Source organism: Mustela nigripes, chromosome 5 (assembly GCF_022355385.1).
Source record: "Mustela nigripes isolate SB6536 chromosome 5, MUSNIG.SB6536, whole genome shotgun sequence".
NCBI lineage: Eukaryota > Metazoa > Chordata > Mammalia > Carnivora > Mustelidae > Mustela > Mustela nigripes.
The window spans coordinates 76,871,845-76,896,650 of NC_081561.1; the positions used below are offsets into that span (position 1 = coordinate 76,871,845).

The window sequence follows — 24,806 nt, forward strand, 5'->3', positions numbered from 1 at the left end:
ACAAGCACAGTGACCCCAAAGTCAACAGCTGTTTGGGTATCGGAGCTGTGGCATGAAGCCGACATAACTACTTAGCAAGCCCCATTTTGTAGTGGCAGAAGATGACCGTGTATTTCGCGTCCCAAATGTAAGATAAACATTGAAGACTAATTTCATTTTTATCAGACTGTTCTGAACATGCATATCCAAGGGGTAAACTGCTCCAAAGATATTTTTTGAGCCGCAATCTATCAATAAATTATAATAGACTAATAAGGATAAAAAAGAAATGAGTGCCCTAGACAGGGCCCTACCTTCAAAAACAGCCCATAAATATTGCGATCTACATTGTCATTCTCATAAACAATTTGCTACAGAGCCTTTGTCATTTTTACCTACTTCTTTGACAGTCTTAATACTGTGACTAATTTAGTCAAGAAAAGAAGCTAATTTCAGATCTGAGATGCTCTCATGTCTCATTTTATCCACTCAGCCATGCTGTTTTCCTAGTCTCATGTTCCATCTCCTCTGTCGATCCTTTTGTCCTTTTGCTACCTTCCACACCTGTGAGCCAGTGACCAGTGACCACAGTACCCAAAGCAAGTTGCCTAAAATAAATACGTCAATGAAGATCTAACAAAACGAAGATGGTAAAGAATATACACAATCTTGTTTTCTGTTTGTTTTGGTAGATCGGTCATTAATCTTGATTACCTAGTAATCTTTTAATTTCATCTACTAACTATTCACAGGAAATGCACGGTGCCTATTTTTTTGACTGGCAGACTGCTTCGAAGCTATATGTAATTGATTGTGAGCTGAAACTCTCTTGCTTACAATAGGTACTTAACACTGAGGTTTCTTAGGGAGAGTGGAATGGTTTAAGACCTCAAGAGGTAGCTGCAAAGGTATCCAAGAAAATTATAGAAAGGGAGCAGATTAATTTCAAGCTACCTGGAAAGAAGGTGTTATGACAGCCCATGTTTAGTCCTGTTTCTAAGCACAGGAAATATTCAGAAATCTTCACAAAGTTTCTCCTATAGTTACATAGCAAATGGCCCCAATTTTCTTTCCCTTTTTTAAACTATTTTTTTTTTTTTTTTTAAGATTCTATTGTTTTGTGAGAGAGAGAGAGAAAGAGAGAGAACAGGAGCGGGGGTAAGGGGAGAAGCAGGCTCCCTGCTGAGAACCCAAGGCCCTGAGCTCATCATGACTTGAGCCCAAGGCCTATGCTTAACCAACTGAACCACCCAGGCGCCCCTCCAATTTTTCTTTCTATTGCTAACTCTTCTTCCTGAATCACTTCCAGACCAAGGCTAAAAGGTGTCAGGTTATTCTTTTTTTTTTTTTTTTTTTTTTGGAATCTACCTGAAGGTCATCCAGGAAAACTACTTCAGGCTTGCTTTTTGTAACAGCATTATACATGAACCCAGGTAATGTTGCCAAAGCAGACCGAATCCTGCACTTAACTGCAAACAGCCAAACTCATCACTTACTTTGGATGAGGGCCAATCTACAGAGCTTCCCCTTTCCATGGCCAGAGCAGTATCCAGTGCCAGGAAATGTAATGGTTATGGATCAAAAGCAAGCCTTTGAAAGAAAATTCCTATAGAGCAATATCTGTGCCAAATTTTGTGGGAGGATTTATGTTGTCTTCCTAGCATCTATGTCATGTCATAAATGTCAAACGTAATATGATTGAATTTATTGCTTTCCCCTCCAGAAATACAGTGGGGTCCTTAGAGTAGTCGTGAGGATTACATGAACAAAAGAGGGAGAAGGCTTAATAAAAGTGCCTCACATGGTTTTGAATCCGAGTGGGTGTTCAGTAAATGCCTGTTTCTTGGTTTTTTCCTTCCGTCCTTCCCTTTTTCTTTTCTTCCCTCCCTCTCTCCTTCCTCGCCTTCATTTTTCCTTCTTTATGTTTTCTTTCTCTGGAATAAAACTTACAATTTTCACCTTTATTTAATTAGAAGATTAATAGGAACAAATCTAATTTTGCAGACTCTCATATTTTCAATGACGTTCTTTTGCCATCAGTATTTTTCAAATATGTTAAGAATACATGGCAAATTGAACATTTAGGCAATTTTTTTAATTGTAGATAAAAATTTGAATAGATAAATCTTATATTAAACTGCTTTTTATTATAATTCTCCTTAAATATTAAAAAAAGTCCAAGTAATAGGGCAACTCTGTAGGAACATAATGTCCTATCATGAGAAGTTACAGGGTAAAGTGGTTCAAAAGATTTTAAAACTCCGTTTCAGTGCTCTCTAGTGAGGCCAATATAAAAGTTCTCTTTGTTCCTAGTTGTCATACTTTTCGCCCATGGATATTGGCATCTACGTGGGAGAGGAGGAAGGATTTGAGCCATCTGCATCCCTCTCTGTGTCTCCAACTCTGTATCATTTCGGTTCATGCAGAATTTCATTCAGAATACAAATTTATTAGAGCAAATATAAAAGGATCGAGTGAACTGCATTAGTCACGCATGTGTTCTTCCCTCGACAAGGCTAAGGTAGCATTATATAATCTATGTAACCTACTTCTGAGTCCCTGAGGCTAAGGCAGGAAGCCAGAATTGTTGGGTTGCGAGTGGGTAGCCCAAGCATGGTGATGGGTGAAAAATAGTTCTGCTTATCTTCTGTCCTATAAGCAAGCAGCATTTAAGAGAAACTTAGGAATCTCACAAAAAATTAATTTCCCAACTCAGTCTCAATTTGGTCATGGTAACACATCTTTTTCTAAGGAGAGCTCCAATCTTCCTACAGTTTGGTCATTACCATTTTAGCCACCATTCCCCTCTCCCCCCACTGGAAACTGGACATCAGCCAGACAAATGAAACAGTGTTATGGGTGCTGACCCTGTCTATGGCTACTTCTCTCTTCTGAGATTTTTGTTCTGAGTATTTGTTTCTTGCTCTCCTATTTCTTTTTTCTAAACATGCTACTTTTCATATAAAATCAAAGGTTTGGGGCACCTGGGTGGCTCAGTGGGTTAAGCCTCTGCCTTCGGCTCAGGTCATGATCTCAGGGTCCTGGGATCGAGCCCCACATCGGGCTCTCTGCTCAGTGGGGAGCCTGCTTCCCTCTCTCTCTCTGCCTGCCTCTCTGCCTACTTATGATCTCTCTGTCTGTTAAATAAATAAAATTTAAAAAAAAATCAAAGGTTTTTCATTTGTAGGAGGCTACAAAGGAATGTAGGAATGCCACACAGTAGGTACAATCAATCTCACAATTCCTAGAAAAATCATTGGCCCTAGAAATGCTTTGCTTCTCTTTAAGCTTGAGGGATGAATAATTCCTATGCCCACACCCATTGGCGTTAGGCACCATTAGCCTCTAAGACTCTCTAGCTCTTTCTCCAGGCTGTTACAAATCACTTGCATCATTTCAACAAATTAAGACCTTACTCCTCCCCTATTGTTGAAAGATGCATCTTTCAAAGACAACCACGATTTGATTTCATGCAGGGCAAAAGGGAGTATTTTCTCATTGCTGTTTCTTGTTATTTCACCATGTTCCTCATGTTTCAAAAAGGCCAAAGCAATAATGCTACATGCCATTCTGAAGAAATCCTTCTTGCCTTCTCATTTGATTACCTTCTCTTTCCTTGTTTTTCTTCAGTTATACACTCATGCTAGAAAACATCCAGGATTAAAAAAGAAAGGAAAAAAAGAAAGAAAGAAAGAAAGAAAGCTTCCAAGATAGACACGCTGATTTTACTTTTCTTAACTTAGAAAACTTTCGAAAGGAACTTCTGTCATGGATAAGTAAGTATCCAAAATTCATCAACTTAAACAACAGAAGATGTAGTGTAAGATTCCCAGCTAACCGCAGATTCACGGGTTATGAATGGCACGCACTTCCACTCAGATTACAAAAGCACTAGTCATGGAGGGAGCAAACCATCATCTTGAATGAACTACATTTACTTTTCGTTGTAATTTTCAAATACCAACAATCTCCAGGAGTGTGAACTTTACTCTGTAAATGTAAACAGTCTTCATCCTGATGAAAAACAGCATTCTCATAAATACATTTAATGAAATTCCACAGTAGGTGAAGTACTGCTCGAAGTACTGAGAATCAGTGCTTGAAAATTACCGTTTCAGAGGGTGGATGTCGCTGTCAGCCCTGAGTTGGGAAATCCACCCACAGCAGCTGAACCTTGCTTCCCCGGGAGTCAGTAAAATCCGCTACTCCACCCCGCTCACTGTTTTTAAGCCCAGACACAGACACTGAAAGAGGCAGATGTTGAACTAACCCTCCCCTTAAACAGTGTTCAGAGTTTAAGTCATATCAGCAGCAGCCCCTCTATATTTTGCCACAATGAGTCATTTGATAGAAAGAAACATACCTTTTTGCTCTGGGGAGAAATCCTATGGATGTCCCACCACAACTAGCAGTGGAAGGATAGCTAGGTTTTGTTGTTGTTGTTGTTGTTGTTTTAAAGACGAAAGTCTCAGCTCAGTGTATCTTGCTTCTTTGCAAGAAATGGGAGTGCAAAATCTATCCAACCATTCAACAGAGCAGTACTGACAAGTCCCTTAGAAACCTTCAGCCCTTTCACAAATCAAAAAGCTGCTCAGCTCGGTGTCACAGCAGCCGCTGAGACGACTGTGACGTCAGTTACTTGGAGGCGGCCTTCAAGCCAGTCTTCCAACCAGAGCTCTGTAACTTTAGAGCGGCTCATACTCTGGGTAAACAACTCCAGGTCCAGGACATTTTTAGCTTTTATAATGGAGCCCAGTATTTTCCAACTTGCCAAAAGAGCTGGTGTTAATATCACACAATGACAATGGCCAATTTTAGATTTCATTTGGGAAAGTCAACTCAGTTTTTATAGGCAAGAATTATCTCCTTGCATACCTCTCTCTTTCCCTTTTTCAGCTAGAGTCAGAAAGCCCTCTTCAGTGCCTTGACAAGTAGGTGTCTGTATGTGGCAGAACAACACCGAGAGCCATCTCCAGAGATGTGTGAAAACGTATCAAATGTCTGACTTTAAATAAAGGGGAAGCAGGACATAGGGAAAGACCAAAATCATATGCTTCACGTTTCTATGACAGCTTGCTCTCTGTAATGTCTGTGATGTCTTCCCGCCAGAAGAAGTCAGATACCATGGGAAAGAATGATATTTATCATGGGAAGAAAACAACCACCACCACCACGAGATACCCATGTGCATGCTTTCAGCTGAGGTGTACCGCAGCCCAAGTATATGGAGGGGCCTCCTAGACCATGGCCAAATCAATCTATCCTGGAAATACTGGGAGAGATGCCTTCTCGGCAACATTTCCAGGTTGTGCACGAACTTGTACACGCATGCCTCTGCTCATGTTCTGTTTAAATGAGTTATAAGAAAGTGTCTAAAACGGTTTTGTGTGTATTTCGGCAAATAAGCCTGTTAAAGGTTTAAATACTAAGGTCTTACTTTCAAGTCTGAAGAATTTCCTGCGTGGTCATTAAAACATTACACATTCACTTTCACACTTTTTTTTTTTTTTTTTTTTGCCTGGTTCCAGATTACTAGGAAAATTTTGTGGGAGTATTTCGTGGGAGCTCAAAAGTTCAGTAATAATAACCTGCTCATGGTAGCACTTTAGTGCAATTGAAGGAAATCATGCTGTGTTTCAAAAGCCTGCCATCATTTCAAAAGCAGTAACAACATAATTGTTATAGCAATAGTAACGATTACTCAGGGAGAGACAGCTCTCTGCAAAGCTCTGCACTAAGTACTTGGAATATATCTTTATCCTAGTTCACGGTCATAGCAAATGTATCTGTTGATATTATTCACCCAGTCTTACTGATAAAACCCTGAGATATAAAGTAATTTCCCAAAATTCATGGAAAGATGCCCATGTGGAGGAGTAGGGTTTGGAACTTGTTTCTTTAACTGGAGGCCGGGGAATTTTGTCATGGAGATCTTGGTTTCCATCCTACTGCCACCACTCATCCGTGTGAAATTCTGAGTGTGTTTCTTCTGTAAAGGGATACTTATATTTACTTCCTGAGGTTGTTGTCAGAGTGTGAGGGGAAACTTTTAGTGCCATGCACCCCAAAAAAGGTAGCATATTTCTGCCTCTATCCTTACCAGGACAGGAGGAAAATCCTGGAGTAGGGGAAAAGGATTGCCCCAAAGCACCTATACAGAATTATCTGGTAACATTTCTGCCCCTACAACTTTTTTCCACTCTGAACCTCTTCATTTCCATGTGTCCTTTGTAAATATAATTAAGACTGGTTTTTAAATCCTATCGGAACTTCAGATAATATGTGGCTAAGTTATGGGAGAAATGATGTTGGGCTATCCTCTGTACTGTCACTCAACAGGATCAATTCCAATGCCTTCTTCATGGAAGTCCTAGTAATTATTTATCATAGGTGCTTCATCTGCTTCTTGTCATGGTAAAGCTCACCTGAAATTATGCAGAACCAAACTAGGAATTTTGACAAGAATTTCGCTCCACATCTATCATTTATTCTAGTGTTTCCCAACCCTTTTTGTTGAATAATTTTTATATGTATTAGCTTCAATTTCCATGCCATATACACACATATATATATAATGAAAGGACAGGAAGTCAATGAAAAATTCAGCACAGGTGCTTTTGAATCTTTCCACGAAAAACATTTTTAAAAATACTTTAAGAAAAGTTCCTACTGTTAGGTACATAAAAGACCAAGGCTGGTATACTCAGCCCCTCAGGGATATCTGGGTACCTTGAAGTGCCTGACATTTTCAAGCTGATGTCAAGAATGGCTGAAAACTTTATGGCAAAAGTGCAATTTGTGGTATAATCTAGATTGCTTTTAAACCAATTTATATATTTATGCCTTCAAATATGAAATTGACCCAAATCATTGCTCTGTCTCTTGGAGAAAATTTGGAAGAATCATGCAAATCTGGTCCCATACTAATCTTATCTCAATGTAGAACTAATATGTGAGGACATGAATAAAATAACATTTCATGTCAAGTAAATGCAGCAACACCAGTTAGGTGTCGAGAGACAAAAAGGAAAATCCCCAAAAGGACTTAACAAGGTCTATATGCATAATAATTTTAGACCACAGATGATAACATTTTGGAAAGGGTGAAACAAGAACATTGAGTGCATAAATGTCATGGCAGGTGTTTCTAGATGTAGAGAATTTTAGAGCCAGAAAGGACCTCTGAAATCATCTAGCCAACCCTCTCATTTTACAGCTGAGGAAGAAGGCCCTGACGGTACGTCATCGGGTCAAGGTCAGAGAGCCACTTACTAGCAGTGCCGGGAATAGAATCCCGGTCTTCTCATTCTTGGTGGAGTGCCTTGAAGTTTAAAATGCCAAGGAGTTCAAGGGAAAAGGATTTGGGGCATGAGACATTGATTTCTGGTCTTGTCAACTTCTAAATTCTGTCTTCTTCTAAGTCCACATGAGGCAGAGGCTACTCCATTTTCCGAGTATAACATAGGAGTCAAATAGAGTATTTATCTTAATGACTGCCTACCTACAGAGGCCTGTGTCCTGAGATAATCCGCATCTTGGGTCCAAATGCAAAGATAAAGGATTTTAATTTGGTGGTTGAAGAAAATCTGGGAATAAATGTTCCAACTTTGCCTTTAGCAGGCCAGCACACATTTAATTTATATTTTTCATCGAATGATGATCTTGAAGCCTTGCAAAGCAGTCATTTATTTAATTTCTTTATGCTACGGAACTCTGGCTGTGTATGAGGCTGGGTGGCTTCTGACTTCTGGTATGCATACTTTTTAAAGTCCCTTTTCTTTTACTCTTCAAACATATTTACCAGTTGAAAGGGTATCATATTTCTATTTTCCTTGACAAGGAAATGGAAACAATTGGAAAGGGGATGAATTTGAAAAACTGAACTCATTCTTATGCATATTAAAATGTAGAGACTATTATAGGGCATACACTTAAAATAATCTTTCCTTCTGGAATAATGTCTTTTGCAATTTTCAAAATGTTTTATGATACATGATATTGGTTGTTTAGTAGAACTCTCTTGACCTTTAAATTCTCTTTCATTCTTTAGGGAGAAGTCTTGGGCACTCAAATTAATGTTCCGTTTAACAAATATTTGTGAGCACCAACTCTGTACGAGGTAAACTGTTGGATCCTAAGGCCCAGAAGAAGAATAAGACAAATCCTTGTTCACAATGAGCTTGGTCAATGTTGATGATTCCTGAAAGGTAACCTGTGGCATGACTGCTCACATCCTGAGTAGTCCACTACCCCAAAATAAACTTATAAACAAATGTGAAGAGACTCTCCTCCTAGTCCCTACAGCATTCCATCAAGGGGACCCATAATTTAGTGTTAATTCTCAGCCTTGCTGTACCCTGCAATCACTCAGAGAATAATTAAAAAAAAAAAAAATCATGAAAGCTGGAACATTCCCCCAGACTTTGGAATCAGGTGATGAGGCCAGGATTTTTACAAAGTTCCATAGCTAGTTCTCTCAAATTGGTTCTGTGTTATTTCAGTCCAAGAATGACAGGGTTTGGATTCTGTCTTAGCAAATGCAATATAATTTTGATACTTAGAGAATCTGTTTTGGGTTATAAGATTATGAGAGTCACACACACAGAATTAGGTTGTCACATATTTAGACTGTTGTGTTTCAGCAAATGTGCTCTTTCCCCAGTTCTGGATGTTTTCCCCCTAGAATCATGGGATGCTGGCTCTCTCTTCTATTCTGAGGGTTGGTGGCATGTCAGCAGAGGTTTTAGCCAAGCATATCTGTCATGGGGCTTATGTACAGGCATTTCCAGATGACAAAAATATTCAAAAGAAACAGTCTTAAACTAACTGTTCTGTTTAAGTATTGGTCTGTGTTCTGAAGAAATAAAACAATAAAGCAATAAAACATTTTAGGATTATGGGCTATTTAAAATTAGAGATAGATCTGGCTTACTGTTCTCAAATTGGTTTTTAGCACCTCATTATATTATTTCCAGATTCTTGACTTGGGAGCTTTGGATAATGATGAGAACAAAATCTAAATAATAAGCAATAACGAGACCTATTGTTCTAGAGTTACCGCTTATTTCAGAAAAGAATCTCAGGAATGCTGGTCTACCACAAGAGGGCCACCCTGAGTCATTTCTCCCTGGGAGGAGTTCCAGCCTTAAAGCAGGGCGGAGATGCCCCTTAGCCAAAGACAGAGCAAGAAGTCCCTACTCCCTTTCCTTTCCCCACCCGCCTTCCTTGGGAGATGCGGAGCCAGCCCATCTGTGTCTTCTACCAGAAATGTTAGCTTTATCACCAACAGGTGGTAGTATTGTATTTCCAGTTTGTAACTGTCTAATAACATTTCATTGACAGAAGAAGCAGTTACTGGCAGGTCCCACCTTGGCACATAAAAGAAGAGCCAGCACATAGAAAGGACTGGGAAGAATAAGTAAATATAGGTAAGCTTTGATTGAAGCTTGGGAAAAGAATCAGTTCCATGGGACATGAAATGGGGAGAAGGAGGGGCGATGAGAATGGGAGATTGTCTGGATGGTGCCAAATGGATGGGCTGGTGCCCAAGTGAGAAGAAATATGTCGTCATGAAGGGGGAAGACTATGGTAAAGGCTCTAAAGATGAAGGTACAAACAGCGAGGCCCAAAGCCACAGTTCCAGGCAGCCCTGTGAACATTGTGATCAGAGCACTCTGCAGAGCCAGCCAGACCCATGGCCCACACCAAGGTCTCTCAGGAAATCCACGAGAGACGCAAACACAGTACCCCCAATGGCTGTCCTTGGCCTTAACACCATATTCTTTTATTGATGCTGTTGCCATTGAAATATTTTGCACAGGAAGATTCCCACAACTTCATTCTTTCTTATCTATTCTGAGTTTACCTTGCTTTTTTGAATCCATCTACTTTCTATAAATAGCAGGACTTCAAACAAAGAGCTTATAACATCCAAGGCTGGGGGATCCTAACTTTCCATCAGTTACCTCCTTTGGGGGCTTCACGTGGATATTTTCATTACATGGAGCCTAAGCAGTTAGAATAAGGCTAAGACCTTCCATGCAGTGGCCCTGGTGCCTCAGCAGATATGCTCCCCCGCCCCCACCCAGGTAAAGTTGCTCAGATTCCTAAGAGTCATCTAAAATCCAGAATAAACTGATTTTGCTGACTTGTTAAGTAACATTCTCCCTCTGAAGTTCTAAAGAACTGATTTAGGCTGCCACATAGGTTGTTCTATTTAAAAAGTCAAACTCTGTTTTGTGTGTCCAGGAATTCACGATTCAGAGGAAATGACATGTTTTGTGCAAAAGCTGCACAGATTCGTGAAAATACAGAAAGGAAATTATAAACTAGATGTTAAGCACAATTTTCTGATTTTAAGAAATAACAGACTCTATATCTTTCAAAAAAAAAAAAAAAGCTCTCAAATTCTCTTCCCTTATAAGCTATTTGAGGCCACTGGGCAAACAAATGCACTTCTCTCTGCCCCCACACCCTCTTAATTTTCAAACGCATAGATAAGTCAAGATAGGTACTTTCAACATGAATTTGAAGAGCTGACTTGCTCGCTTTCATGGTACATTATGTTGGACAACCTCAGAAAGGAACAAATGTTATTTGTTAGCCTTTGATAAAATCACGTACAGAAGGGCATGTGGGTGGCTCAGTGGGTTAAAGCCTCTGCCTTCGGCTCAGGTCATGATCCCAGGGTCCTGCGATGGAGCCCCACATCCGGCTCTCTGCTCAGTAGGGAGCCTGCTTCCCTCTCTCTCTCTCTCTCTCTCTCTCTCTCTGTCTGCCTCTCTGCCTGCTTGTGATCTCTGTCAAATAAATAAATAAAATCTTAAAAAAAAAAATCACATCTTGTTTGTTGACATAGATACATAAGCAGCTCAGCTCAAACACTCAGCTGGGACCACAGAAAATCAACATTGAAGGACAGCTTTTCTCACTTTCCAATATGCTCTATCACTTCCTCTTCAATCCTTACCTTCAGTTAGAGCATCTGACCCAAAGCGTGACTACCAGATGAAAGTGGGCTGGAGTTCTATCCAAATATAGCTACAAAGAGTGTGTGAATATTTGGAATTAGGACTTCGCTACCAAATTGACATACCAAACTTCTCTGGCAGCTGATTAAATAACCGTGTCGCAACTCTGCCACACGGCTTGAAAGGAAGGTTGCAAAATGCAGGCCAATACACATTCCAAGCTCAGCACTGAATTTTTCCTTGTTTTATGAGTTTGAGTCAGTTATGCTTAAAAATAGCCAACTAAATTTTTTTTTCTTAAATCCAGGCCAACTTACCAAAGACACTCTTTCCTAAGCTCAAGAATGTGCATGCAATGGAATTGTCTACAATAAGGTTTGCTTGTTTGAATTTCTTGTCAGTGTCATGTTTAAATAGCACAGCTTCAAAGGTACAAATAGGAGAAAATTCCTCGTCTCAGTAGTTGGGGGACTTTGTTCTCTTGATGAACAAAGAAACCTGGGCCTTCCTCTTTTAGAACTAGCTTTGTACAACAAAGATAATGCAAGTAACAGGATCAAAGGGAAGGAGAAGAAGCTACAGGGGATGCTCTTTCTGAGGTCTCGGGTACCATCTCTGTTAACAGGATATAGATGTGGTTAACATCTATAGGGAGAGTAAGAGATGGTGATGTAGGGATGCTATACCACAGATTGTGGGCACTCACAGAACAGCCTTAAGTACCAGGGAGAAGGCAGCAAGGGATAAGTTTGCTTTGCACTTCCTGGCAGTTTGCTAAAACCACCTCCTACATACTTGCTCCCAGCAGTCCCACGAGATAGAAGCAGGTCTGAATTCCCTGATGCTGAATGCATGTCTCACTATACACTACAGTGTGGGAGAGGTGTGTGCTTGCTTATATGTGGGCACAAACTGGAAAGTGGGGTATGTATCAGGTAGTGGAGAGTTGGAAAACGTCTCCCTGGAACTCAACTATATTGTAAAGTTGCCTGCTTATCTTCAGAGAAGCTGTCAGAGTGACCCCAATTCTCTCAGAACGTGGGAGCAGTAACTAAGTCAGTCCTGTTTCCCCTCCTCAGTTTCTTACTGGGGCTCCATAGATGGAGTGCCTGGATTGAATTCTTCTCTAAAACCAATGCCTTAGAAGTTCATAGGTGAGATTAATATCCCTGTTGCCAGGATGACTTCAATTCCTAACAAGAGATCTAAGGATGCGGCTGGTGTTTTGATCAGCCTAGACCTCCTTTGGCTAGCCTCTCCTTTCTTATTCAGGCCACCAGATACTGTGGAGATATATGCAGCACACCTGTATGTAAGCATATAGGCATGTATGTATCTATGCATGCATGCATATATGTATTTATTGTTTCATTCCATGCAAAAATGTCTTGGGATTTTACTGTTTTCTTAGGGAAATCCAACATGCTTTCAGGTGTCCAATAAAAATAAGCTGCAACTATGAGCCTTTTTGTTTATTTGTTTTGACATTTCACTAAGATCACCTGTTAGAGTTTGCTGTTCACATGTTTGTCCGGGTCAACGAACCAATTGAAAGTGCTAGGAGAGTAAAAACTGAATTTCATTTTGTCTGCACCTAACAGCCACCTCCTTACTTGGTTTGTTAAATACACAAGGGATGACGGTGCCTGGGTGGCTCAGCCGGTTCAGTGTCTGCCTTCAGCTCGGGTTGTGATCCCAGAGTTCTGGGATTGAGGCCTCATTGGGCTCCTTACTCAGTGGGGAGCCTGCTTCTCCCTCCCTTTCTCTCTCTGTCTCTCATGAAGAAATACAAAAAATCTTTAAAAATAAATAAATAAATAAATAAATAAATAAATACAGAGGGAACCATGTTCTGTATTTCTGTTGCATTCTCACACCTCTCGTATATGCCTTCTCATCTTGGTTTGGACACCAGTCAGCTGGCACCTATCGTTCCCAGAGGACTTGTGGCACACCACATGGGAAGCTTTGTGGAGTAGATAACTGTGTGCAAATCCACCAACTGCTGGATTGTCCGTATGTGTGTGTGTGTGTACACATGTGTGTGGTCATCTCAACACTCTAATTGGGGGTGTGTATGTGCCTACACTTGCGGGTGTGCACATGACCCTGCACCCGCCCACTGTTCATCTTGGTCCTGCTTTCTGTCCTGCTTTCTGTCCTGTCCTCTTCCCATTGTCTTCTCTGCTTTTGTTGGTTTCGAGAACCTGTGCTAATAAAAGAGAGTTTTCTAACACGGCATTACTGTGGAATTAGAGCTGCCTGTCATTAGAGGCAAAGGCCATATAGTAAAGATAGAAATGCTTTGGAGAGCATGTGGACATCCACTGAATGGCGGAAGCTTTAAGGTCTGCTGAAACCTAGACGGCTCAGGATTCTATACTGCTGGCCTCACACAGTTGGCCGCAGCCTTGCGTCAGGCTGTGTATGCATATTTTAGACAATTCAAACATCTAAAGAAATGGCTCAAGGGAGTTTTAGAAAATACAAAAGCCTGGCTTCAAAAATTCAGTGTCAGTTGGTGAGGTGAGGGGCTCAATTCTAGAAACATCCTAGGAATTCTGATATGCTGTTAGGACTAGAAACCACTGATCTAGATATTGAGTTCTTGATTCTTTTCATGAAAAAGAAAGTTACAATTCTGAAACCTGTTTCTTAAAGTCACACAGGGTAGTGACTATCCATGATACTTCTGAAGTGAACACATTCACTGCATACCATGCTTCATCAGAGGGACAATATTAACCATTTGGGTGGGACAATTATTTGAGATTTTGATTCCTTTCCTCTTACTGCCATTAGAGCTTCCCAGTTACTGTGACCACCTACAACACCTCCATAAACCACCAAATGTTCCAGGGGTAGCTGAGAATCATCACTTAGGTGTGTGTGGCTTCAAAGGCAATAAACATTTCAGATAAATTTCAGCCATCAAACACTGACTTTCAGTTCTGTTACTAAAATGGTCCCCCTGAGATGGCTGTCTGGAGGCTTAATCAAGGCTCTAACAGACAGACTTTGATTTTGAAAGTAGTTGCCTTCCCTGAGATTATTTTTCTTTTTAAACAGTGGAATAATTGATTACGAAATATGGTGCTTAAATTATTTTATTTCTTTTTGCCATATAGTTCTACCTAGCCTTTTGAATCTCTAAGACGAAAAGCCAAGTAGATAGTGACAGATTCCAACTGTTGGCTAACTCCTCCTCCTCACTCTTGGTCTCTCTTCCCTCCAAAACAAAACAAAAGCCAAAAAGAAAAATGTAAAGAACAACACGGAGACTAAGAGCAGTTTTTTTAAAACGGAATTCTCAACTATTGTGAAGTGTTTTTTTTTTTTCTTTTTTTTTTTTTAAATGACTACTCAAAGGGAAATGGAGGTACTAGGGGATGAGGGTTCAAGAGATCGTTACCAGAACCAACTTTCATAGTAGAGCAAAGGTTTTCCACATATTATTCTTGATGCTGAGGTGCAAGATACCTTACTTTATTTATTTATTTAAAGATACCTCACTTTAACCACAGATTTTCATATCCACCAGCCAAGCTGCAAAGCATTTCTGAGTGCTTGACTTCCATGAGTGCTGCTATTTCTGAATCTTGATGGCAGTGGTACATTCCAGTTTTCCACTAGGTACACTGTCAGCAAGATGGACAGAAGAGGACATTTTGGATACATGGAACCTATTCAGGCCGCTTTAGGGATGAAGAGAAAGGGAGATGTTCGGGTTCACCAAAGCAAGTTTATACCTAGAGAACAACTCCCACTGGAACGATGTTACTGGCCTTGGATTTCAACTTGATGAAATTCTAGAGAATGACTATTTTTTCCTTACTATACCATCTGCTCTGGAAGCAGTTCTATGTGATAACCTATTAGAGAGGCCAGAACTCCAGGCAACACATCTGATCAGCAACAAATGCCCAAGTGTAATAGGTAAATGCAGAAATGGCTGTTTTGCTTGGAGCTGGTCAAATGCAGTAGGAGGGCTATAATCACTTTCTCAATGAACTAATGCGTAATTCACTCTCATGCTTCCAAACACATCTTTCTAAACATAATACCATCAGCAAGCATCACGACAAATTGCTTACTTTCCATGATGGTCACATTTCATTCATTCACCATAATTTTTGCTAACATTTATTGGATATCAAAACTATCTTGTTGGTCTAATGCAACCAAGCAAAGATACTTTATAAATCCATCTTTCTATATTTTGAGATGTGACCATCTTGTGAATGTCCAGCTTTTCAATTACCCTAATAATCAACTACTGAGAAATAGTTGAAAGATTTTGGCATTTTTTAAGTCATAATTAGTTAGCAAGAAGAGTACAGACTAAGATATAAAAGAAAGAAGCAAAAACTGAAATGATTTATATAAAAAGTCATAATTACTTCCTTACCTGAAATATTTTAATGCTTGGGCTTCTTTTTGAATTTGGTAGTGGTAAGATGGGTCTTTTTAAAGAAATAGGCAGTCTTCAGTGTTTTTATAGCATTGATTACTACAGAAATTATACTTCTTTTACTTCTTGTCTTGAAGGGTGGACAAAATAAATAAACTGAAAATACTACAATGAATGGTAAATGATGAAAGATTTACAGTACAAAAAACAGCGTAAAAAGAAAGACAAGTTTAAATATCGTTGTGTAAGAAAGTGATGAAAATAATACAAGAATGAGAATAAGTAAAATGATAGGCTGGAACATCTGGGAAGGTAAATGCAGAGACAAAGAGAAGAGTTAATTAATAATAATTTTTAAAACTTAAATTCATATTAACTAATCTAAGCATTCATTCAATTTAAGATGAAGAAGAACCCTCCCTTAAGCCTGCATTTACAAAATCTGAAACCTATTAATACACACAGTTCTTTCTCTCACTCTGATTTCTATTTTTTTCCCTGATGGTATAATTGAAAACCCACATGCTTCAAGTATTCAAAAATCTGCTACAAGGAAACCGAAAGCCAACCATTTGACATTTGAGAAACAATAAGCCTTAATATTTCAAAATTCAACAAGTTTTATCGCAAAACTTTTTTTTTTTTCATAACAAAGCAGAGCAACATGCAAGGTAAATAAGCAATAGGGTTGCGATTTTTCTAGTTGTGACTAACAGGCAGTTAATTTAATATCATGCTTCTGTGTATACAGTGATCTTTAAATTTAAATCTCTTGCGTGTCTTAAAAGCCATGCACGCTGTTGTACTTCCGTGTGTTCTCCAATGGATACAGGACAGGAGGCTTGCCAGAGAGGTAGCGCTGCCTGCTGTGTTTTTACAAATTCTCTCTTATGTGGTTAATTCTGACAAAATGCATGGGTCTTTGGCCACCATACCTGGCTAGAGCAGCTCAGTCCAATTCATCAGTTGTGCCTCTACAAATTAGGATGAAGGAAAAATGCTGGTTTTCCCTGTTCGGGAATAGTTATTACTATTTCTCTGAATCAGTGTTGGATTAAAGTTAAAGTATAACACTCCTTCCCCAGTTTTGACATAGAGAGATGGCAGTGATTTTTTTTCCCCCTAGAAATAACGATCCTGTTACTTCCACTTGTAAAGGAGTGACTTCTATTTGTTCCTTTTGGTAGGGATCTAGACACTGTATCCTCTCTTCACTGTTGGCTTGTATTCTTGCCAGTAGTTACACAATAATCCTGGATACTTAGTAATCAAACCACCTTTTTAAACTCAGTTTCAATCTTGGTTCAAAACCTGCAAATACATAATTAAAGATTCCCATTTGGGATCTTCTTACAGCCTGATCCATCAGAATCGGTCGAGTAATACTGAACATATCGACACATAATAATATATGTTTAAGATCCTTTAATCTTTACACAAAAACTGATGGTGGGGATGTGTGTAAATTTCCTTTTTAACCAAAACAGAGGGGAGGGAGTTACCAAGCGGGTTCCGAAAACCCGAGGCCTGAAGAAGGACAGTGTGAGAGAACACGTGTGCTGTGGGGCTACGAAGCCCAGTGAGGCTCTGCGCGGGGACCCTGAAGCGGGGCGTGGAGGTCGGTGCGCGGAGACGCCCCAGCGGGGAGCACGAATCCGCGGACCAGCCTGGCCATCGCCGTGGCTCGCAATAGGCAGAACTGTACCTGACTCACGGATATGGGCTCCTCGGCGCCACGGTCGTCCGCAGACTTGGGCACCTCGAGGCGGTCGATGAAGGTCTGCAGCTCCTTGCGGAAGGCTTTCATCTGCGCGTTGATGCGGTAGAGCAGCTCGTGCTCCCGGATGCGGCTGCCGTCGTCCTCCTCATCCATCAGTCCGAACAGGTCCCCGTTGGCCACGTAGATGCGCGCCTCGGTGATGATGGTGCTAGTGTCGGCGATGAGCCGGTCGATGGTCTTGCCCAGGCGCTCGGCCTCCGAGCGGATGTCCTTCATCTGCTGCCGGTCGGAGAAGCTCTTGGGCCAGGGCCCGGGCGCGGGGTAGAAGGAGCGGGTGGGCGTCAGGCAGCGGATGTTCCGCACCTCCTCCGAGTCGCTCTCGCCGCCGATGGGCCCCTCGCGCTTGCGGTGAGGCGGCCGCGAGTCGTCGTCGCTCTCCTTCTTGCCCGCGTCGCTCTCGGCGTCGCTGTCGCGCGGGCTGCCGCGGATGCCCAGGTGCGAGGCCAGGTCGTAGCGCTGCATGTTGGACATAAGCACGCGGTTCTCGTACTGCAGCTGCATGACCTTGCCGCTGAGCTCGTTGATCTGCAGGCGCGCCGCCTTCAGCTCCTCTTGCAGGGCCTCGGTCTTGGCGCTGTCGTGGTGTCGCGCGCTCTCGTGGCCGCCCGACTTGTACTTGTACTTGTTGAGCTCCGCCGTGATGCGCTTGTTCTGCTCCTCCAGGTCCGCCACGTTCCGCCGCAGCAGCTCCGTCTCATCCTCCACCAGCTGCAGGTGCTGCCGCAGCTCCGACAGGGATTCGCTCTGCTCCCTCATGAGCGGGTTGGCCGAACCGTTGAAGTCGTCCCCTCTCAGGTCGTCGAGTTCTGCCTTCAGGCCTCTGTTCTCCACCTCCAGTTCCACGATCTTCCTGCCCAGGATGTTGGCTTCTTCCTCCACGAGCCTCAGCCGCAGCTTGAGCTCAGCCTCCCTGGTGCTGGGAGGCCCCCCGGCTTCTCCTTTGGGCAAAGGACTGTCCAGATCCCCATAAAAGGATCTGTACTTCTGAAGCTCGTGTTCGAATCGGTCCTTCTCTTTGTCGATCTTGGCCATCTTCTTCCTCATCAGAGCAGCTTCTTCCTTCGCGAACTGCAGCTGGCATTTCAGATCCTCACTGTCCTCCTCGTTTGGGAAAAAGAGGGGCAGAGGAGAGGAGGTTACTTTTATGTAAGTCGAAAGCACACACACAAAGCACACCTGCAAAAGTAGTTGCCTTTTCCTTATAATTAAGATTTAATGAGACCCAGATAAGTAGACGCTGTATGTTTTCTACAAATCATTTAAATTATTTGGTGGATAAAAGACGAGGACAATATCACATCCTGGAAACAATAAAGAGAAAGAAATATAAAAAGAGAAACACTATGGTCATCACTATTCAGAGACTATCATGTCTTGTAACTGAGCACAACTGTGGGGCTGTCATTTCAACAACATTCCTTTTGCATGTTTTGTTTTTTACATGATTTGAATTCCCCTGACTATAATAAATGTGAAACCTATTCCCTGGATGGAACACATGCCGTGTACTCACTGCCCCTTACCGAGCATGGACTCTCAGCCAATTTCTGGAAAGTTCTTTATCCATCTGACCTAATATAATGTTTAGAGTGAACTTAGTAATAGATACTAAAATACCTGGTTTAAAGATACTCCATAACTTTTTCAAGGTTACAGAGCTAATATGTGGCAAAAAACAAAGGTGAAATTTGAATTCAGTTCTGTCTGACTCAAAGGCTCATGGTCACTCTGAAGGAGCAAAGAAAGTCTTCTCTCCTCCATCTTCATTCAAGGCAAAATTGATTACTTAAAGACCTTATTTAAAGTAAGGAAAATTTAACACTGGAATGGCTCCTCCGAGGAGAAACTGGCAAGTATTTCATAATCATTTTAAAAATAAGGGGGCATCTGAGTGGCTCTGTGGGTTAAGCCTCTGCCTTCAGCTCAGGTCATGATCTCAAGGTCCTGGGATTGAGCCCCAAATCGGGCTCTCTGCTCAGCAGGGAGCCTGCTTCCCCCCCACCCACCTGCCTCTCTGCCTATTTGTAATCTCTATCAAATAAGTAAATAAATAATCTTAAAAATTAAAAAAAAAAAGGATATATTCCTCATCAGTCTAAAACGAATAAAATTGGTTCTGCCCGGTAAATGGATGATGGAGTAGATCTTATGGAAGCTCTTCTCACAATTCTTAGGCAACTTGCAAACACTAATCACTGACTAAATTGAAAAGTACAAACAAACTAAAATTGGAAATCAACTTGCTGAGAGCTAACTAATATCAAAGTACATTATTATGCCTAAGGACACATTTCCTGAGGATAATTTCCCCACATTTGCTTTTAAGTATGTACTTTGGGTCAACTGCGTAACTTCTGTGATTTTGTTTTCCTCGTTTTTAAATACGTTTTTTATAAAAGATTTTATTTATTTATTTGAGAGAGGCAGAGAAAGAGAGCATGAGTGGAGGGTAGGAAGGGGCAGAGAGAGAGAGGGAGAGGCAGGCTCTCCGTTGAGCAGGGTGTCCTATGAGGATCCCAGCACCCTGAGATCATGACATGAGCCGAAGGCAAATGCTTAATGGACTGAGCCACCCAGGTGCCCCTTCTCATTTTTAAAATGGAAATAAAAACGCCTTCTTTGCCCAGCAATGAGTCAGTTGTGTTTGAAATGAATTGTGGTAAAGTAGCAGCAACCACTGGTAGTGAAGGTCGGAATAATGAGCTTCTGCCAGAGATGCTCATTAAATATGGCCCAGAGCCTTTGAGATGGAAGAGATGTAGAACAAGGAGAGCACAGGTCTCCTGTCCTCCTTTGTGCTAATGAGAATTAATATGGAAGGGTTGAGAGCTGATGAGTGCACAGAGCCTGACCATCACATTCTTTATATCATTATGCCCTGACATTAGCCCTATAAGGATCTAGTTCTACTTTATAGGCAGATGAGGTTCAGAAAGGTTGGTTAACCTGTAGAGCACAAGTTAATAAGTGACAGCACATCTGTAACCAGACTGATTCCAAAACTCTTACTTCTTTCCACTGTTCGAGTTGCCTCTATACAAGCAGCACAAGAGAAGGAAAGTAGGACAATGGGGTAAAAGAAAAGAAATCGGATGTGTTGGTTTGTATACTTCCCTCTAGAAGGGGTATAGAAGAAAGGACAGAAAGAAGCACAGGGAGAAGAGATGAGAGAATTCCCCAGAGCACAGTGATTGAGAAGGATGACAATGTAAATCACAGAAAGATTTGACGTGAAACTATTTCACAAGGTAAGAGAGAAGCTGTTCTACAAGAGACTATAGGTTGGGTGAGTATGAAACCAAGGACACAGAACAATATTTACTATCGAATCAGCAGAAGACTCAAAGATAACCCTGGTTACTGGATGGTGCTGCTAATGACAGGGAAAGAGAATGAACAAAGAGGAGGAGGTGTGAAGAAGATGGGTCTAAGTGTATTAAAATGCTGTCTTCGAGGTGTGTCAGTGGAGGGGTATCTAGCGGAAACATCTATTAAAGGCAAGTGAACTCTCGGGCCCAAGATTACAAAGATTACACCTCTGGCCCTGTAGAGAGTTCAGGTGCAAAGGGGAGGAACAGGAGAATGAGATGTATAGAGGTGATGGTTGAAGCTATGAGAGCAGTTCTGAAAGGAACCGAAGAGAAGAAAAGAAAAAGAGACACATAAGACATGGCTCAAGGTGTGGCGGGTGGGCAAGAGAGTCAAATATCATGAAGGAATTAGAAACAATGCTTGGGGATGCCTGGGTGGCTCAGTCGGTTAAGCGGCTGCCTTCGACTCAGGTCATGATCCCAGCGTCCTGGGATCGAGTCCCACATCGGGCTCCTTGCTCGGCGGGGAGCCTGCTCTCCCTCTGCCTCTGCTGCCACTCTGCCTGCCTGTGCTCACTCTCTCTCTCTTTCTTTTTCTCTCTGGCAAATAAATAAATAAAATCTTTAAAAAAAAAAAAAAAGAAAGAAAGAAACAATGCTTGAATAGAAAGGTGACCAGCAATAAGCTAGTCCAATATGCTTTTACATAAGCTATGCTTTGTTAGAAAGTAAGAGTAGGGGAGACTAGGAAGTTAGGTTGAGTACGGTAGTACTCCTTGATTGCAAGTCTAGGACTTTATTTGCTAGTTAAAAAAAAAAAAAAAGTGTTAGTAAAATACTGCAGTTTGAATCCAACCAAAATAGCACTGGATGTGGTCTAAGTCACAGACTGGAGCAGAATCACACTTCACTAGGCTACATTAAGCAAACATAACGTTTAATGTTTTAGCAAGGGAAGGCTACCTGATTTGGGTATATGTAAACTCCCCTGCCTTAAAGGAATGAAAACATAAACCTTATTTTAAGACTTGGACATATACTACATGTAAGAGAGTCCCTAAGAGGGAAGGAGAAAATGATGGGCAACATAGCTTAAAAAGAAATCTTTTCAGGGTGCCTGGTGGCTCAGTCATTATGCGTCTGCCTTCAGCCCTGGTCATGATCCCAGGGTCCTGGGATCAAGCCCCACGTTGGGCTCCCTGATCAGCAGGAAGCCTCCTTCTCCCTCTCCTACTCCTCCTGCTTGTGTTCCCTTTCTCACTGTGTTTCTTTCTGTCAAATAAATAAATAAAATCTTAAAAATAAAATAAAATAAAATCTTTTCAGTATACAAAGTGTGATAGTTTCTACAATGCCACGAACTTAAGAACCTGTAAGCCAGTGTGCCCTGCATGCACAGCCTGTAAACTAAGTATTGTAGCTGCATTTACAGCTGAGCATGGAAATACTGTGTATAAATGCTGAAAACATTAAATCCGAGATGGTATGGGAAGTGCCTGGTTGACAGTGTCTGGGCAGTACCTGCTTGCTCCTATTGTCCACAGTTAATGCTAGGCAAGAAACATTACAGTGCTTTGACATGTGAAGCAAGTGGTCTCTTATTTTTGTGTAAAGACTCACTCTTAAGAAGATATGAATGACATGTGAAGAAGGGGAGCATTAGGACGATGAGGGGCCACCTGGGCTGAGTTGACCCCAGCTTTGACTGAGCCACTACTAGATGCTAAATAACATTCCTAATGAATTGCATGGTTTAAACTCATTTAACTCGTACCACTCTTTATTATGATCCCCTTTTACAGATGAAGAAACAAAGGCATAGAAAGAATAAGTAAGTCATCTAAGGCCATACAGCTGGCATGTCACTGCCCTTAACTGTGTGTGATACCATTTCTCAGTACATAAAGTCACTGTGGTGCTGAAGGAACGAGTAAATCATACATCGAAGAAGGTGAAGCAAATAAAAATGAAGTATGAAGCCGTACAAATAATAGTAGGTTGAGCCATATGGAATTGTCATTTGCATAGGTCAAAATCACAGCATGCTGGCAATTTCTTGTGGCTCAATCTAGATAAAGGAGACACGAGACTATTCAAAAGCGCATACTGAACACGTTGTAGTATCAGACACTAGACACTGACAAGTCAAAGCTGCATAACATGACCCATGATGACAATCCACCCTGGCCAAGTATGGGAGATGAATATGTAAACAGTAGAATGGGAGGCTGGCAGTAATCTAAGAATCGATGGTCCTCAACCTTGACTGAGTAATAGAATCATCTGCGGACTACTTTATAATTGAGATCTCCTATCCAAGACAGTCCTGCTCAATCCACTGGGGTGGTTTTTGAAAAACTACAGGTAATAATCTCTGAAAATAAATGAACTGGAAACACTAGCAGGGACTTTAATGGCCACAACAGCACACTTAAAATTTCCCAGATGTTTGCGCCACGAAATAAAAACGGGTAGACCGCAGTGTTTCTTGATTGTTGTAAGGTCCCAGGTCCCACTGGGAAACCCACGAAAGGTGTGGATGTCTTTTACAGAAAGGTGCCCACATGTGCATTGAGGGAGCTACAAACAAACTCTTAGATGTTCCTGGATAAGAGTATTGTTGCAGAAATAAGTAAACTTTAATATAGGAAGTAAAAAAAATAGGCCAAATGTGAGATTTAGAAGAAATAAACTGCTGATTAAAGATGACTTTAAATTTTAGAACAGGGAGAATATAGTCCCTTCTCCATCAGTGAGGTGGAGAAGAGAATTGACGGCAACAAGGGAGATGACCCATAGCACAATATGTAGAGAAGGTGGCTACAGTCATGGCAAAGGCAGAGTGAGACAGCTACAGTGACAGAGCATCTTTGAACTTAGTAACACAACGAGAAAGATATAAAATGGAGTAAGGCCCTGGCTCTGAGACTCTTTGGGACTATGGAACTGCTGACCCTTCTTGATATCCTGTGCCAGGACCAGGAAAAAAGTTAACCAAGAACAGAGCAGAGAGAGAGAAGAAAAGGGAAGATAAACATTCAAGATGCTGTGTTTTATGAGATGCCTGGGTGGCTCAGTCGGTTGAGTCATCTGACTCTTGGTTTCAGCTCGGGGCATGATCTCCTGGGTTGTGGGATGGAACCCTGCACTCAGCTCCGTGTTCAGCTGGGAGGCTAGTTAAGATTCTCTCCCTCTGCCCCTCTCCCCACTTGTATGCTCTCTCTCTAAAATGAATAAATAAATAAATCTTTTAAAATAAATTTAATAAGTTGTGTTTTTAAAAAAATTGACATCAACTTTTCCAAATTTTGGATATTTCAATATCGCTTTAGTTAAAATTATTATCTAATGAGAATACAAATTGTAATAATATAAAAAAGTATGCTGTAATATGCGATTCCAACTGATGCATGCAAAAGTCAATAAGTAGCCAATTTTTATGGAGAGCCATGTCATTTCTGACCCCAAATACTTCCTCTAGAGTTTTAAAATCTCCTCCATTACATCTATCAGCACCTCCAGGCTTCTCTTAGTACATCCCTTAAGTTTTATTTTTATTCATTTCCTTTCTTTTGCTTCCCCAATCACTGGCATAGAGAATTACTTCTTCTACGGCCTTCTCATCACAAGCTTCTCCCACCCCTTCCTACAACATTCCTTTCTCTACTTACTCCTGATGCTATAGGAACAGCCATTCTCTTGACCTTATTAATTATGAATGAAGATGATTAGCACTGTGCGTACAGTTGTCAAACATAGCAACACCTAAGGTACTAATAACATTTTAAGCAATAATAGGTTTGTTAGTGTTAGCTTTATAAGCAAAGACACTGAGAGCTTTATACTGCCTCTATCTACAGCTACAGAATGGAGAAGCATAATTAAAAAAATTTTATTTTTTGCATGAGTGTATCTGGCTACTATGTCCACTTATAGATGTAGCTTATTCTTATATACATTTAGAAGTGTTTGATACACGAGTTGAAATTTTATTTCCACATACCTCTGTGGGAGTCTGTTGAGTCTTTTTTTCAGATTTTGGCAGATCTTTGCTTCCTCTTCTTTTTAAGGATAGCTGAAACAAAGCACAAACATATTTAGTTTGGTAAACTATCATTTTAACTCCATTTTATGGTCTCAAAAGTGTCTACTGTCATATGACAAAACCAAACCAAATAAATTGTGTTAGTTCAATCATCATCCAGAAGAAAAAAAAAATCCAAACCAGATGGAATTTCATGTATTTTTACCTAGGACTGGGATACACTTCTCAGTAGATGAGTAAGTGGCAACCATCTAAATAATTTAAGGAAACCCACTGTGAAACTGCAGAAAACAACTTGGATAAAATTTAG

At 41.0% G+C, this 24,806-nt stretch overlaps 1 protein-coding gene across 7 annotated transcripts in view; it reads right to left on the bottom strand.

The window, feature by feature from the left end:
* MTCL3 (MTCL family member 3) overlaps positions 1–24,806 on the bottom strand; it is a 64,848-nt gene that overhangs the window by 2,017 nt on the left and 38,025 nt on the right. For 2 of the 7 annotated variants that reach the window (XM_059400688.1, XM_059400687.1), the window contains exons 5-7: positions 24,455–24,526; positions 17,066–18,241; positions 15,358–15,490 (exon numbers count right to left, since the gene is read on the bottom strand). In XM_059400688.1, coding sequence (XP_059256671.1) covers positions 15,368–15,490; positions 17,066–18,241; positions 24,455–24,526 — 1,371 coding nt within the window. In that variant the 3' untranslated portion in view covers positions 15,358–15,367. Of the gene's footprint in view, positions 1–15,357; positions 15,665–16,797; positions 18,242–24,454; positions 24,527–24,806 lie in introns of those variants that run through there. The other 5 variants (XM_059400683.1, XM_059400685.1, XM_059400690.1 and 2 more) reach the window with 4 other exon arrangements.